The sequence below is a fragment of the Sycon ciliatum genome, chromosome 2 (genome assembly GCF_964019385.1).
Source record: "Sycon ciliatum chromosome 2, ocSycCili1.1, whole genome shotgun sequence".
In the NCBI taxonomy this organism is placed as follows: Eukaryota; Metazoa; Porifera; class Calcarea; order Leucosolenida; family Sycettidae; genus Sycon; species Sycon ciliatum.
Window position 1 is genome coordinate 24,789,331 of NC_088644.1, and position 16,298 is coordinate 24,805,628.

The 16,298-nt window shown below is 44.0% G+C and overlaps 1 protein-coding gene across 1 annotated transcript in view; it reads right to left on the reverse strand.

Moving 5' to 3' along the window:
• Positions 1-26: 26 nt before the first annotated feature.
• The window catches only part of LOC135810454 (fibrillin-2-like), a 159,025-nt gene continuing 142,753 nt past the window's right edge, over positions 27-16,298 (reverse strand). The window contains exons 33-45 of the mRNA XM_065323947.1: positions 12,641-12,844; positions 12,071-12,217; positions 9,899-10,048; positions 6,902-7,078; positions 5,282-5,407; positions 3,717-3,836; positions 2,790-2,966; positions 2,156-2,278; positions 1,660-1,770; positions 1,109-1,222; positions 878-991; positions 273-386; positions 27-151 (exon numbers count right to left, since the gene is read on the reverse strand). Of these exons, the coding sequence (XP_065180019.1) occupies positions 27-151; positions 273-386; positions 878-991; positions 1,109-1,222; positions 1,660-1,770; positions 2,156-2,278; positions 2,790-2,966; positions 3,717-3,836; positions 5,282-5,407; positions 6,902-7,078; positions 9,899-10,048; positions 12,071-12,217; positions 12,641-12,844 (1,802 nt within the window). The remainder of the gene's footprint in view (positions 152-272; positions 387-877; positions 992-1,108; positions 1,223-1,659; positions 1,771-2,155; positions 2,279-2,789; positions 2,967-3,716; positions 3,837-5,281; positions 5,408-6,901; positions 7,079-9,898; positions 10,049-12,070; positions 12,218-12,640; positions 12,845-16,298) is intronic.

Genomic DNA, 16,298 nt, shown 5'->3' on the forward strand with positions numbered 1-16,298 from the left:
TGGGTTTCCATTTGCATTTGTACAAACTAGGACTTACCATTTTCACAGTTGAGCCCAGTGTAGCCAACAACACATGCACAGGTGTATAGATTCACTCCTTGGGTACAGCTGGCACCATTCTGGCAGGGATTGCTGGCACATTCATCAATGTCTGTGATAGCAGTAGAGGAATTTAAATAGGAGTTGATATTAGCCAACAGCCAGAAGGGTAAGCAGCAGCTTTCACCCTGTTTATCAACTCATCAATAGATCTGATTTCCCTCTTAACTTACCAACCGAACAGTTCCTTCCAGTGTAACCGGGGTTACATGCACATGAGTAGTTTGCGACTCCATCAGAGCATGTGCCACCATTCCCACAGGGGTTTGGTGCACATTCATTTATGTCTAGGGATGAGAAGAGCACAATAGGGATAAGCTTGGTGGAAGACAGTTACATAATATTATGTTAGAATATACACTGTATATAGAAGGGAACACAAATGCCTAGGCCCTACCACACTGCATAAAAAAGCCAACCAACGATCAAAATAAATTTAGTGAAAAAGGGAAAAGAGGATGAAGGAAGTGCTATATCTGGAAGCTGTTTCAAGTTCTTCATTTCAAAGTATTAGTAGCTACAATGTAGTGTGCAGAATGAACCTGTTCAGGGGACAGAATTATGGGGAAACTGGATCATGACAAGTACTGTGCTCGTACTTGGGACAATGTGTTGGTGAGATTTGATATTGTATCTGGAGGCAATTGTTGATTCCTCTCACAACGTATGAGAGCAGAAAAGACAGGGTGCTCTTTAAATCTCTCCCATGTCAAATGGACGCTGCAGTGTACTTGCATCAAACATTCCACACAAGTGAAACACAATCTAGGTGTCTTACTTATGTCACACGTAGTGCCTTGATAGCCCGTTGCACAAGTGCAACTGTAGCTGTTCACACGGTCTGCACAAGTGGCACCGTTCAGACAAGGTGATGTCGAACATTCATCAATATCTGCACACGGAAGGAACGGCATTGAAGCAAATGTGGTATATCGGTCTAACCCACTGAATTGGCAATGTAATATTCTTACTTCATAAGACAAATGATTAGATACAGCGTGAAACTAACCAGTCTGGCAGAATGTTGAGGTGTATCCCGGCAAGCAAGTACAAGTATACTGATTGATGCCATCCTGACATGTCGCACCGTTTTGACAAAGCGAGTTTGCACATTCATCAATATCTAGTGAGGAAATAAAGGCAATGAATCAGTCAAAAGCAGGGCACGTATCGCTGGAGATACGCCAAGGCTAAACTGAACCACATCGCAACCGGTCAACATGGAGGCCACCGGCCCAGGGAGGACTTGATCCCAGAAAAAATGCTAGATTTTGATATTCCATTATTCCGAACATATACCATCTGTCTGCTGGTGTGTCCCAAAGAGATTTGACTGTACGTGTAATCACAATCATAATTGCTTCAGCTTATCCAGTAATTTTAAGGTATGGTAGAATTCTCAGGGTGAAACCTCATGCAAATAAGCCCCAACACAGCCCTAAAGTGGCATGTGTGGCTGCTCGATCCCAGAATGAAACAACTGGTGCTCGATCACTGACGTGACTTCTAGGTCTTAAGTACAACTGTAGAAAGCAAAAGAGCTACGCAACAAAGACCTACTTGTTTGACATTCCGTCCCAGCGAATCCAGGATGACATCTACACTGGTACAGGTCAACCAGATTGTGACAAGTCCCATTTTGGCAGGGGTTACTGCTGCATTCATCAATGTCTGAGCAACATTTCACAGACAGCACACACAGGAACATCAATTAAAAACACTAGTGATTTTACAGCAATCATTTTACGGCAATAAGTCAAACAAAGAACAAATACAAACAAATGATGATCTGAATGCAGATAGATAGTATTAGATACTGAGTGAAAGTGACCACTATACAGTTATTGGCAGGAAATCACTGCTAGAACTCCTCATCAAATACATAAGGAGTAATGGACACCAGGAGCTACTTGTATGCTGGTCAAAGGCCCATTTTTGGGCATGGCTGAATTATACTTGGAGATGTAAGCCTAGTTTCGACCCAAACCAGGTTTAACACAAGCGCAAGCACTGGGCTCGATTATTTCTGATTGGACTGTAGCTTCAAGACACTCACCTTGACAGTTGGTACCATTTCCAGTATAGCCAGGATTGCATGCACATGCATAGGAGCCATCATTGTTGCTACACGCTGCATTAACTGAGCATGCGTGTGTCTTAAGGGCACATTCATCGTCATCTGCAGTGCATAACGCAGTACATAGTGATTGTGGACCGATTGGGGTAAGAGTACAGTTGAATAAAACTCCCCACAAACAAATAATGCTAAATTTCATGCAACTAATAAATAGGACTGCATTAACTAAACATGTACGCGTCTCAAGGATACATCATTCATAGTCATCTGCACACTGCTTAACAGGTTTTAGGTGTTTAGGTGTATTTTGAACTTTACTTGATCTACCACCAGCCGTGTGATGTGCATCATCATGAACTTCTTGGACTACGAGGGGAGTCACTGGGTGATTCCGCGGTGTATGTATGACAAAGCGTCAAGATGGCAGGTTTTTTGACAACTACCTCCTTTTCTTAGAACTCCACAGGGTTCCTATGCATATCTGCTGTACAGTATGATGTCCATAAGCAGCATGAGGCAGTAGTCACAATCAACTAGTATGAGCAGGGAGTGCTAATCACATAGAACAAGTAAAGAAACATTGATTGGAAAGGAAATAAATATGGCAACTCACCAGCGCATGTAGTCGTTGAATAATTCGTTGGTTGCCCATTGTCCTGACAGAGAACATGGTCAGATCCTTGCAGAGTGTAGCCAATCTGGCATGAAAAGTTCAGTCGCTGGTTATATGTGAATGTTCCAGGAGACACAGTCGAACTGCGTGGTGGAGCAGGCTTCTGGCAGGTCACAACTGTAGAAGCAAAATGCAATCTATCATAGTTAGTTTTGAATGATTGCTGCGTTGGATTCACTACCAGACAGGTGTACGGAATTATGACATCACCAGGACACTCCTACGTATATCTATACCAGAGTGTCGACATGGGGTTCCATTTTCTGTCACCTGACTGCCAGGACTCTCTGCAAACAATCGAGCTCAATCATGGCGAGCAAGGAGAGTAAAGCGACTGAAGACGATCGATCTTCCCCATGAGTCAGTAGCTGGAGCACAGCCTCCGGGCCGAATCGCTAGTTTCGAAGCACTCTTGGTAGTGAGGTTGGGCTTATCTTCTTTCTTTTATCAATACTCTCCAAGGGTGCTAAGAATACTGAGTTATTCGCCGGAGAAGATAGGACAGTTGCAACTCCGCGTATTGGCTCACGACAGAGCAATTTGTTCTTTGTGTGATTTTGAGAAGATAAAGCAAGGGCTAATTTTACCGGTCGTATTGCAGTGCAATGTTGTAGTTGCAGATTGCTGCTCAAACGATTCTCAAAAGCAACAAAAATCCCCTTCCCAAACGGAATTGCACATTCACGAATATGTACATGTACTCGTGGTTCAACATTTAGGACCGAATACAATACCTACATGATCTACATGAGAGAGACCTATTGTGATTACCTTTTTCCATTCAGCAAGTTATTGTGTACAATAGCCATACATCACTGAGAACTTCATTAAGAAAGCTTACTGCATGTACTTGTTGCAGGGACTTACTTGTACAAGAGCGTCCAGTGCCATTGTAGCCAACAACACAGTCACAACGATAAGTACCAATCATATCCGTACAGTTTGCATTCGTGTCGCATTCATGTCCACTTACGCATTCGTTGATATCTACCGGAGAAGAAAGCAAGTTAATTTGAATGTGAAGAAATGTTCCATGTCTTATTGGACCAAGAGAAATGAAAATGAAAACTAAAGCTAAAACTAAAAACAAATTCAATAAAGCATCAAGAGTTGACTCGGATGGAGAGTCAAGGATACATTTTTATAAAAGAAAAAGCTGAAAGTCTCAAGCATGTACATCCGCCAATGTCCTTCACAGCTGAGACTTTCAGCTCGATCTTGTCTTGGTTGCGCTCACCTTCCCCTCCTATGTTAGAACTTTCCAAATTGGGAGGTTGTTGGAGTGCGCATCCAAGATGTGTTAAAGCTGTTTGAATTCTTTATTCTCACGATGGCACCATCGCCAATAAGAGATAAATTTATGAGAAGGTGAGATTGTGGGTTAAACAGTTGGAAAGTGATTTACATCACTTTGAACTTTACAAAAATGGATCTGTTAGCCAGTTGGTTGTAAAACGTCAGTACCGTCGGTCAGTGTCGTGCAATGTTATCGCATGAGCGGATTGTTTAGTAACTGGTGGTGTTAGTGGACATTATAGCGTAACTTGTAGTTCTTTGGTCTTTTTTATTTTGCATCAAGAGTTCTTCATCTTTCTGTTCTAGATTCAATAATAGCATTTGTGGTATGTTAAGCCAGCTGGTCCTATTTATTGCGTTTCTATAGTACCCTTGTCATTTATTCAAAATATGAGATTTCCTCCAGTGAAGTCACCATAAACAAGAGTATGTAACCAAGAGTGTGCAACTCATATCCAAAGCTGTGATGGACTCATCTATGGCAGAAGTTGTATTGGATCATTTTACGAGAGCAGGGTCAAGTGTGTGAATCTTTTTCTGCACTTGTCATATCTGTTGAATGGGCTCTACAGACTGTTGTTCAGCTTCGGTTACAGTAGCTGCTTTGCACACACGTTTCTCTACAGACTGTTGTTCAGCTTCGGCTACAGTAGCTGCTTTGTATACGCGTTCTGTACTTCAGTCCTGCTCAATGAAATCCAGTCGGGTTACTCAAGTTTGTGCCTTGCACCATTGCGCAGCCCAATGTCGGCAGGCTTACGGCTGCGCAACACCCAGCGTGTACTTGAGTGACGTGACTGGATTTCATTGAGCAGCACTGGGACGGTGAGAAGGCAATCATGCCCGTGAAATTGGTGAAGTAAAATATAAGTCAACAACAACACTGTAAATGATGGCATCAGTGAGCCACATGGCGGCCAAAGACTGATGCCACAAAATATCGCACTGTGAGTTGAGAGATCGACGAGCTGCAAACTCTTGGTCATGTATTCTTGTTATGCATTCTTGTTAATGTTGTTATCAGCCGGGTTTCCACAAAACATATGTTTGGTGCTCCTTACTAAGTGCTAGTAAGAATGAGTACTGGTACTGAGCGCTTCTGGTAAAAACAGGATCCTAATTACAAAGCAACTCACTTGTGCAATAGGTCCCATTTCCAGTGTAGCCACTGTTACACGAACACCCAAAACTTCCTGGAGTGTCAGTACACAAGGCATCATGGTGGCAATCATGGAGAGTAGTGTTATCACATTCATTGATATCTTTCCATGAGATACACAAGAAACACAAGGAACAAAAGGACAGATTCAACCTAAGCCCATCAACAAGTCGTACAAGCAGCCCTAATTCGGAAAGCACACGTACTCGCTACAACCAAGAGAGAAACAGATCAATGCAACAATTGTGTGTGTGTGTGCATTCGCGCACACGTGTGTGTGTGTGTGTGTGTGTGTGTGTGTGTGTGTGTGTGTGTGTGTGTGTGCATGTGTGTGTGTGTGTGTGTGTGTGTGTGTGTGTGTGTGTGTGTGTGTGTGTGTGTGTGTGTGTGTGTGTGTGCATGTGTGCGTGCGTGCGTGCGAACGTGTATGTGTATTGGGGAGCAGCGCAGCATCTAGGAGATAACATGATACCATAGTACCAAAAGCAATAAGAGTCCAAATATTCTACACCTTGTTGTGCATATCCATATGTTGTAGAAAAAGGTTCTACAATTCGGATAATTGCTGCACCCTGGCAGAACAGTAGCCTAGCCATGACACAGATTTTCAACTACAAAGTTTGAATAAACACTGCACGCCAGAGGTCCCGCTGAGCCTTGCACTTTTCCCCGCGTGCATCCACTACTATGCACCGCACTTGTGAGCACTAAACTAGTGTGCACTGGACTGACAAGTGGAGTGGTACTGCTGCATACTAGCACAATAACCAATAGCCTATAGCCAATGACCAAACGATTAGACTGACTCCCACACGATTCAGCTGCACTAGAATGTTTCCAGAGTGAATAGGTCATAGTCACTGGTAAGCAAACAAGAACATTTTGGACACGAACTCACATAGATTAGGCACAGGAGCAAGAGGGCATGCATCAACAATTTCTCCACAATGGCAGCACAATACTGTATTGCGTGTAGGACTTGAAATTCGTCAGCTTCTTCACTTTCAGACTACAGAAAAAATCACCTACTTTGCCTCAGTCATTTCCCACTTGTCATGCAAGGGTTGTTCTCAAATGTATTTCCTTCCTTTAGATCTCTCCACCAACATTTCCATTTTCACATACCGTATTATCTCTAATATAAGCACGGTCCTTTATTTTTTCAATGTACCTCCGCCCCGTGCTATTAATGGAGACGTTCCTTTATTGGAGACTGTTCCATTATTATTTCAACCTCATTTCAGAGGCATGTTGCCATGCCAAATTCATGTATGACACACACATTTCAGGGTTTTTTCGCCGGTACAGATAATGAATTTACACAGTGTGCTTATAATGGAGACTGGGCACTTTATTTTTTGAATGCTGCCCCAAGGTGGTCTATTATTGGAGACGTGCTATTATTGGAGACTGTGCTTATATTAGAGGTAATACGGTACATGTATTTTTCGCCCTTGCGATTTCCGTGATAGGGATCTATTTGCCTTTGAAAATCAATGAAACATAATGAAATGAAAAAATGAAATGACTTGAAATTGTGATGGCATAAACTCTGCGGCACCGCCACAACTAATGACAGTCAACTGATGACACTCACCTTGGCAAACAGGCTGTGCAGTTGTCAGACTTCCACTGGCATCGCACTCAGAGCTTTTCTCTCCAACCAGACGGAATCCGGTGTGGCAGGAGTAATTTACTTGTTGGTTGTAGTTAATAGTAGGAGGAAGTGGACTGGCATTGCCATTCGCAGGTGCAGAGATTTGACATGTTTTAACTGCATTAGAGGATCAGCAAAAGAAACAACTTTTAAAGGCCACACCGAATAAGTCTTTGATTTCGGGTAACCCAACCGACCAATGTTTTGAGCGCCGACCGATGTTTTGAGCGCTGAGCGGTTTCTTTTTTTGTTGTATGCATTCATGCATATCGATGTATTTTTATGTGCGCATGATTGTACGAATGTACGTGCACACAGTTTGCAATGTTTCAAGCCCAAGCCAAGGCTCTTCCTTCCTGGCTCTGGCTAGACATTTCGGTCCTTTGTTTCGAGTTGACTCGTTCGAGTCGGATTTGTTGCAGGGTGGTTGTAGTCGCCAAGAGTAACATTTTCGACACTGATATGTTTTACGAAGTAGTTTAGAAACTTTAGTGACCGCGTATCTGTCTCCAGATTCCGTCACTATAGTTGACGGCGGCCGAACCGTCGTCAACTGCTGCATTGTTACAGTCACGGAGGAGTGTTAGAAACTCTTCGTCCAGAAGGCGTCACTCGGTTCGAAGCAATGTTTGCTTCCTCCACCGAAACCGGGTCAAGCCGTAACGGTGCTGACAAGAGTGATAATGTTGGCCGTCATTTGGAGTTCAACGCGGCCATTCTTTTTCTTTACGTTAGAACAACAGGAAGCTGTAGTTCCTGGTCCGTGATGATGGCTGAACAATGTGTTGATGCGCAACATCTCGGAGCTCTGCTTTGCTCGGTGTCTGAGTATGACCAGTTTGGCTGTACCTGGTGGTCTGATCGAGTTGTTGTCTTGTTTATTATTATTATTCTTTGAAACTAGGACGGAGGCAGAAAAAATAATGTGTTGTCTACGCACGCATCTACGCAAGAATCACCACCTACCAATTAGGACATGTGTCAAAAGAATTGAACGTTTTCGTTCCCTTCTTCACAAAATACTACAGGGAATGATGGAAATAAGCTAAGAGACTACAACTATAAGGAAACGAGATACATCACTCCAATTATGTGTAGAAGTGACACGAAAAAATGTGAAGAGTCAAGAAAACAGCACGGAAATCCAATGAGTGACAAAAACGTAGTGACAAGAAAAAGAGAGAAAATATCAAGAGATCAAGGGATCTATTTCGCACCTTCACGACGAACAGTACCAAACAACTGCAAAGACAACACATTCTCCTTCTGACCACAACGCTCAGGGTCTAACTTACGTATGTACTAAGCAAGAGCAGTGCTTGTTGTCGTGAGTGGTATTCCGATGATGTATTCTCTGTTTTGTCGCGTGGTAGGTCTGACAACTAAACTAAACTGAGCAGTGAACTATATAGGGTCAACGCAACGCAGCTTCCAATCAGCAAGGGCGGCGGGATGAGGTGAAAGCTTAGCACATAGATAAGAAGAGCGCATGTTGACGAATATGGTGCTAAGGGCTGATTTCCACTACGGTACCGTGAGTGCCGTGCCGTGAGTACCCATGGCGATTTGCTCACGTGAGGGACAGTTTGGGCGTGAATTCATTCCGTGGCTCCTGCCGTACCGCGCCGTGGACATTCCGGTGCCGAGGGCCTCCGTGAGGTCGAATGCAGTGAGTAGTAGGTATTTTACTACTCCCTGAAAGGAAGTTTTTTCTTTCTTTTGTATTTGTGATACGAAGTTTTTTCTTGGCTTTAGGCTTTTCGATTGGTTGATTCTTGAGCCTTCTCCAGTCATCTCCCCCACTATTTTCCCTCAGGACCAAAGTCAGAAATTGATAAAAATGGTGATCCGGCCTGCCGACGGAATGCACGGAATGACTGTGCGCAGGTGTAAATCACTCTCAGCTTCAAGCTCGTACCGTGGGGTACACGTGACCTACCCAAATCGTCGGCATGGCACTCACGGTACCTCTTTATCCTTTCTTTTCTCTTTTTGCTAAAAGCTTTCTTCTCGCCGTGACCACGATTTTTTCTTTTCCTTCTTTTCTCTTCTTCCTTTGCTGAGAGCCTTCTGTTCCCATATTTTCTTTTCATCTGTGTCTGCTGCCGAGTTTCCCATGCCTGGGTTATTTGGACTTCATTCGCTTCCTTGTCATTGGACATGTTCAGTCCGTTCGGTTTGCGAATTCAAATAAACACAACCAACCAGCGTAGAAGTAAGGTGTTAGATGTGGCGCATACAGGTAGTGATCTAACAGAGCATGGAGAGGAAAACTGCTACAGGTGCGGCCTAAAGCAGATATTTTCACTTCACCAAGGCTTTTGTATTTAAAAACACAGAAGAGAGTTTTATGCACCAGTACCAGGACTGTGTTAATACACGAGAGTTTTCAAACTGGGTTTAAGTCTGTAAGGTTGAAATGGTTACGCTGGCAAAAGTTCATATCCAGAGTCCTATGGGCTGGTGTGGCTACTTTGGCTGGAAGTTTGCGCGTGCAATGCTGAATAGAGGTAGTACGGGTATAGCGTATAGCGTATAGCATATAGTGTACATTTCTCGTATCCCCTTGTGTATTCTTGCCTCCGAGAGACTGCGGCCCGCTACATGGGCAGTTGCGCACTCCTAGGATCATGTACTCTCGACACAAGTGCACTGTTCATGTGAATACTCGAAGTAATATCATACGATGACCTGCTTCAACATTGCATGTGCACTCCACGACAAGGTACTCATGCGGTGCTTGCCAAATTGAAAATGTAAATACTCATGGATTGCTACTCTCCAGATTCTATTCACTCCGGACAAAAAAATCAACCACTGGTCAGAGATGCTGATACAAGATAAATGGATTGACTGCATAGCATGCCTGCTAAAGATAAGGGCTACAGTGTTCCACCAAGATCCAATTACAGCGAAGCCGTGCTACCAGAGACTTACTCGTGCATGTTGGTGCATTCTGCCACACACCAGCAGCATTGGTACATGTGGTGGCTGCCTGAGAAGGAGTGTTCTCATAACCAATAACACAGGTTACGACTCCACTGCTAGTAATCGAATCAATGAACTTCCCTAGTGGAATATTGCAGGCTGTAAAGGGGCAAAAAGTGTAAATTAAAAAAACAGAAATATAACATCGCAATCATTGACATCATATGCAGTCATTTAACACAGTCATGCATCTACACACATCATACATGGATCGGAATTATGATATGAATGCAATAGGTAAGTCCAGTTGAGTTTTGAACACACACACACGACTGGAGCTTAGCATCCTATTAAGTTAACCCTTTGTGTATGGACTGTACAACTTTCAATCCCCTGGGATCAAAACTTTTCTAAATTTCAACCGCTCGTAACTCAGTCATGTCTGGGTTATTTCCAAAAACTAAAAAATGTAGGTCAAAGAGGAAACTCCCACCTGTCCCTTGAAATAATCGCAGAAGCGCTCCGATGTGCAGTTCCAGAGTTATGAAGCTCGAAAGTCGAGTCACGGCAAATGTCGCTCAATAGCCGCGTGCACAGATTTGACCGAGGGATTTCCCCATCTCTCTAGGGATGCAGTGACGTGGAAACGCTTTCAAAATGGCTAACAGACGCGTGGCAGTTTGTACAAGTTACGCTATATTCTCCACTAACACCACCAGTTACTTTACAATCAGCTCATGCGATAACATTGCACGACACTGACCAATGGTACTGACGTTCTACACCTAACTGGCAATCAGCTCTAGCACATCTTGGATGCGCACTCCAACAGCCTTCCAGCTCGTAGAAAAAACATAAGGAGGGGCATGTCATCGCATGAGCTGATTGTAAAGTAACTGGTGGTGTTAGTGGAAAATATAGCGTAACTTGTAGCTCTTCTGGTCCTCTTTTCTTCTTATAAAATAATAATGGGGAATTGTGTGTTGCTCCCTACATGGGAGCTTGCGGTTTCCCTGCCGACTTGAATTCTCACTTGACTGACTCACGACTGCCATCCAGAGCAAAAAGAAGTCGCACCAACCTCTTCTTAAAGGGGAAGTTAAGGCAAAAATTAAAATTTCACCAGTTGTAGTCTTCGGGGTGCTGAGTCGAATGGTCTTGGTCCGAGAAAGCTGAGACCCTCCCTTCCTGCTTGAATCCCAATCGAACTCGCGCACTTCCACCGAAACTGGGTGACTGCGCCCTACTAGATGGGGATTTGTATGCAAAATGTCACTAAAAGCGCCATTTCGTTCTTATAAAAGCACGGATGGCCGCGATTGGCCCATATGTTGTAGTCTTTTGGACGCTGAGTCGACTGGTTTTGGTCCGAAAAGGCTGCGATGCAGCGTTCCTCCTTTATTCCCAATCGAACATGGTTGCAGAAGCGGTCACGTGCTCCTGGGTGCCACAAATCACCTGGTCACCACGCCAGCAGGCGACAACTTTCACACCAAGGTTCAACTCGAGTTCAACTCCAGTGACAGGACTGCACCCAAAAAAGGTCAAACAGGCTAGTAAGTTGTACCCTGCAGGCACGGTGACCAGGTGACTGGTGTACGCAGGAGCACGTGACCACTTGTTCGACCATGTTCGATTGGGAATAAAGGAGGAACGCTGCATCGCAGCCTTTTCGGACCAAAACCAGTCGACTCAGCGTCCAAAAGACTACAACATATGGGCCAATCGCGGTCATCCGTGCTTTTATAAGAACGAAATGGCGCTTTTAGTGACATTTTGCATACAAATCCCCATCTAGTAGGGCGCAGTCACCCAGTTTCGGTGGAAGTGCGCGAGTTCGATTGGGATTCAAGTAGGAAGGGAGCGTCTCAGCTTCCTCGGACCAAGACCATTCGACTCAGCACCCCGAAGACTACAACCGGTGAAATTTTAATTTTTGCCTTAACTTCCCCTTTAAAATAATAATACAGACATCATGACTTTGCACATTTATCATTACGACCCAGATTATACACACACACAACCTAGATGGCTAGATGGCTAGGATAAAATACTCTTGATGACTATAGTAGTCAAAGCTTGCAATCTCTCTCTTGTGTAGTAGTTATTTTATGATTCTCTTTTAACTTTTCAGCTACTAAAATTTAGGTTTCAATCTATTTAAATGATACATGTACATACCCTGGCAAGATGCAAGGCTTTGCCAAGTTAGTAAATGATCTTCACAAACAGGCTGCATTCCATTGTAGTAGTACCCAGCATCACAAGTTACAATGCCACTAACAGATACAGAAGATACCCTATGACCACTGCCACCGACTTGACAAGCTGAGAAAGCAACAGGGAACATGTACGCACACACACACACACACACACACACACACACACACACACACACACACACACACACACACACACACCACGCACACATATGAATACACACACAAACATGTACACATATATGCACATATGCACACACGCGCACGCACACACACATATGCACATATGCACACACGTGCACGCATACACACACACACACACACACACACACACACACACACACACACACACACTCTCAAACATACATGCATGCACACACATGGGTAAAACACACAAACACACAAGCACATGAACACTTAAGTAATGGCTACCAGATATGAGGCGGTAATTCATACATATTTTAAAACATGGGAAATCCACCGATTTATGTAGGTAAAACACTGAAATTCCTAGTGATATAGTGGAATTTACCTTGACAAGTAGGTGCTGAATAGAAGTCAGCACTTCCGTTCACAACAGTACAGTTCAATCTTGTGTTGCTCACTCCACTTGATAGTCTGTACCCCTGGTTACAGTTGTACACAGCTGTCGAGTACAACTCAGCACTGGAGCCAGAAACAGTCACTTTTGTTGCATTGACTTCTCCCTCACTGATGCTTGGCTTGTTGCACAAAGCTGGGAGAGATGAATTGCACGCACATGCACACACACACACACAGACACACACACACGCACACACAGACACACACACACGCACACACACACGCACACACACAAACATACACACACAAACATACACACACAAACATACACACAGATACACAGACACACACACACACACACAGACAAACACACATGAACACACAGACACACACAAACACACATGAACAGACAGACACAGATACGAACACACAAGAACAAACACTGGATCTGCTGTTCAGTGAAACAATGCATACCTGCCACATGTCAACATACAATCTCCCCAAATAGGAATCAGCAAGGACCTTCTTACTTTGGCATTCTCCAACTCCCTCCCAGTTGCCAGTTGTAGAATCCACCAGGCATCTAGCTAAAGCAACGGCACCCTGAACACGGGTTTAGCCATTACTACAGGTTACTTTGCCAGTACTATCGATGGTGTCGGAATTATTCATGATGAAGTCACAAAAACTTGCCAATGTATCCATCGTTTCAATTGTATTTGCCTCGTAAGTTGCACAACAGTCAAGCAGATCATCCAAGAAGGACGGGTTGGTATTATTTTGCCAAGTTGAAACGACTACAAGAATGGCGAACGGACCTCATCTGTAGCTTCAATTTAGGAAAATTTAGGACGAGTCTTGGTTTGAAATTTTGACAACGTCTGGCTCCCGGCACTGGCGCGAACGGTTCACAGACCACTTTTGGTCAAAATTCTACGGGATCAGCGCCGGGCAAATCGCAAGAGTTGGGCACTGGCCAACTTTGCATGTACGCCATGACCCCATCTCATGAAACTTCCTACGAAAGTTCATTTGCGTTCCCTGCAACTTTCGTGTCCAAAGCTGCGAAAGCTTGTGCGAAGTTTTGCACTTTATTTATTTTATTTATTTATTTATTTATTACAGCACCTCATAGCACAGTGAGAACACCGGCCAATACAAAGAGAGAGGGTGTTAGCCAACCACGGCAAGGCAGGGAGAAGGGGAGGAGAAGAAAAAGGAACCGGCATGGATAAGCAGTGATTGCAACCAAATCAGAAACACAAAATCAAAGTCAAGGCGCGACAAGGCTCTTAAAAAGGCGGAGGGAAGAAAGGTCCTTAGAAGTGCCAGCCACGCAGAGTACGCAATAAAAAAGGGAGAGTGAAGTAGAAAGGAGGACTTAGGTTTCGGAAGGGAAAGGGAGTTTCTCGTGCTACGGGAAGAGAACCAGTTGAAACAGCACTTTATGACGTAAAGCGAAAGTTTGTACGCATTTTCGTTTTGCAGAACCTCTCTAATTTATAAGAATAAAAAGAGCACCAAAGAGCTAAAAGTTACGCCATATTATCCACTAACACCACCAGTTACTTTACAATCAGCTCTTGCGATAACATTGCATGGCACTGACCAACGGTACTGACGTTCTACACATAACTGGCAATCAACTCCAGCACATCTTGGATGCGCACTCCAACAGCCTTCCAGCTTAGAAGCTAAGACTTTCAGCTGGTGCTTGTCTTGGTTGTGCTCACCTTCCCCTCCTTATGTTAATTCTATAATTTAGGACCTTCCAAGTTTTCTTCTGATAAATTATATTTCCGCTGATTCAACAGAGTACAGGTAGACTCCCTCTAATTCGAATACGGTATAATTCGAATATTCCGTGTAATTCGAACTTTTTCGTCGTACCGATTTCTGCAAGTCACTTCAAGTCAAATTCGAATGCATAATTCGAAGTACGAAAAGTGCGCCCGCTGGATAATTTGAACTCTGCCTTCGTACAGAAGAGCAGTTTACAGTACAGTGACTATGTCCTTCGAGCGCTTATTTCGAAGTGAGATGGAGTTGCTCTACTCGTAATTCGAAGTTCGTTTTTTCTCCTTCTCTACCGAGAGTAACTCAAAAATTGATAGCGTTGAAGAAACCCACCTTCTCTCGAAATTTGATACAAGCCTGTGCAAGGCAAAGTGCAAAGATTTGATTGAAGACGACTTCTTCCAGGTGGTTGGCTCCCTTCGCGGATCTCGATGGCTTGTCGTGCCACGCTAGCTCATGCGCAAAGAAGTTTGGGACTGAACAACAACTGGAAGTCGTAAATATTGTCTATGCCTTACGATGTGCTGCTCTCCGAAGGGCTTTTATGACGCAGAGAAGGCAGCGCTCTTCTTTTGCGTTGACATCGTTTCAGGACAACTGCAGCGATTGAAAACTGCTTCACTAGAACTTTGTAGGAGATGAAAATAATGTCCAATGACTTCATGTCGATCCAGTGTTTTGGTGAAATGAACTAATTTCGTAGTTCGTGACCACCTATGTTTCGTTGATGCAGATAAAATGTGCAAAAATAATCAGCACGCAATTTCGAGCATTTTGACATACATAATATCAGTACATGGGACTGCATTTGGATAATTAGAAGTTCCGGATAATTCGAATTTAGGGCCTGGCAATTTCAGGTTCGAATCAGAGGGAGTCTACCTGTACAGGAAAACCATCTGGGAGCACAGACCACATAGAAAATGAGATCGTGGACGCAATAGAACATTTTTCAAGAGGTCTTCTAAAACAAACAGCATGGGTTGAGGACTTCGCCCGACCCCGGCCACCTCTCAAGAAAACTGTTCAAGATCCAGGTGGGTCGTTCTTTGGTTCTGTTTGGTTTTCACTGGAGGCTTCTTTCTTCATCCTTCTTTATCCATATTCATGTGTTGTTCCCATCTATCAACAGTTAACACAAGCATCTGCATGCCGCACTCACACAACGAGCAACCAGTTTGGGGAATAGGAGGGTTTGTCAATTGCTTTGCCAGGCTCCGAGTGAGTGACAGCTTAGAGCTGTGTGAATGTGTGTGTATGGCAGCTGGGTAGGGCCCTGCTGCGGAGGCTGAGTGAGCCGTATTGAGAGGCTGAGTTAGCCGAGGCTGAGTGAGCCGTCTGAGTGTGAGAGGCTGAATGATCCGTATGAGGAGCTTGGTAACCAAGGTTGACTCCCCTCCATGTATTTACAGAGTTTCGCCGGTAGACGGCATCGGTGTAGTTATTGTAGGCCGGTATGATAATGGATACCGACAGGAGAGAACTAGAACAGGAAACATGATGATGACAATAGTGGAGTGGGTGGGTTGAGAAAGAAATCCACTGCCAATGCGGACAAAGCAAGAACTGAAATCAGGAACAGTGGACTTCGGAGAACAATGAGCACGTGAGAGTTAGTTGGGAACAGAGCATGCGCCTTCTGTGTAAACATATTTTTTGCGCGTGCGCAAAAAATCATTTAACAAAGGTCATGTATTTGGTACTCTTGTATGTTGTATGGTGAAAGCCACAATAGGTATATGTGCACATTGTGAGGTTCTTGAAATTTCTATCCAGCGGCTTCCCTAAGAATCGTGAGGTGCACATTGCCCGAGCATTTGCATGCCGTATCCCCTCCGGGGCATACAACT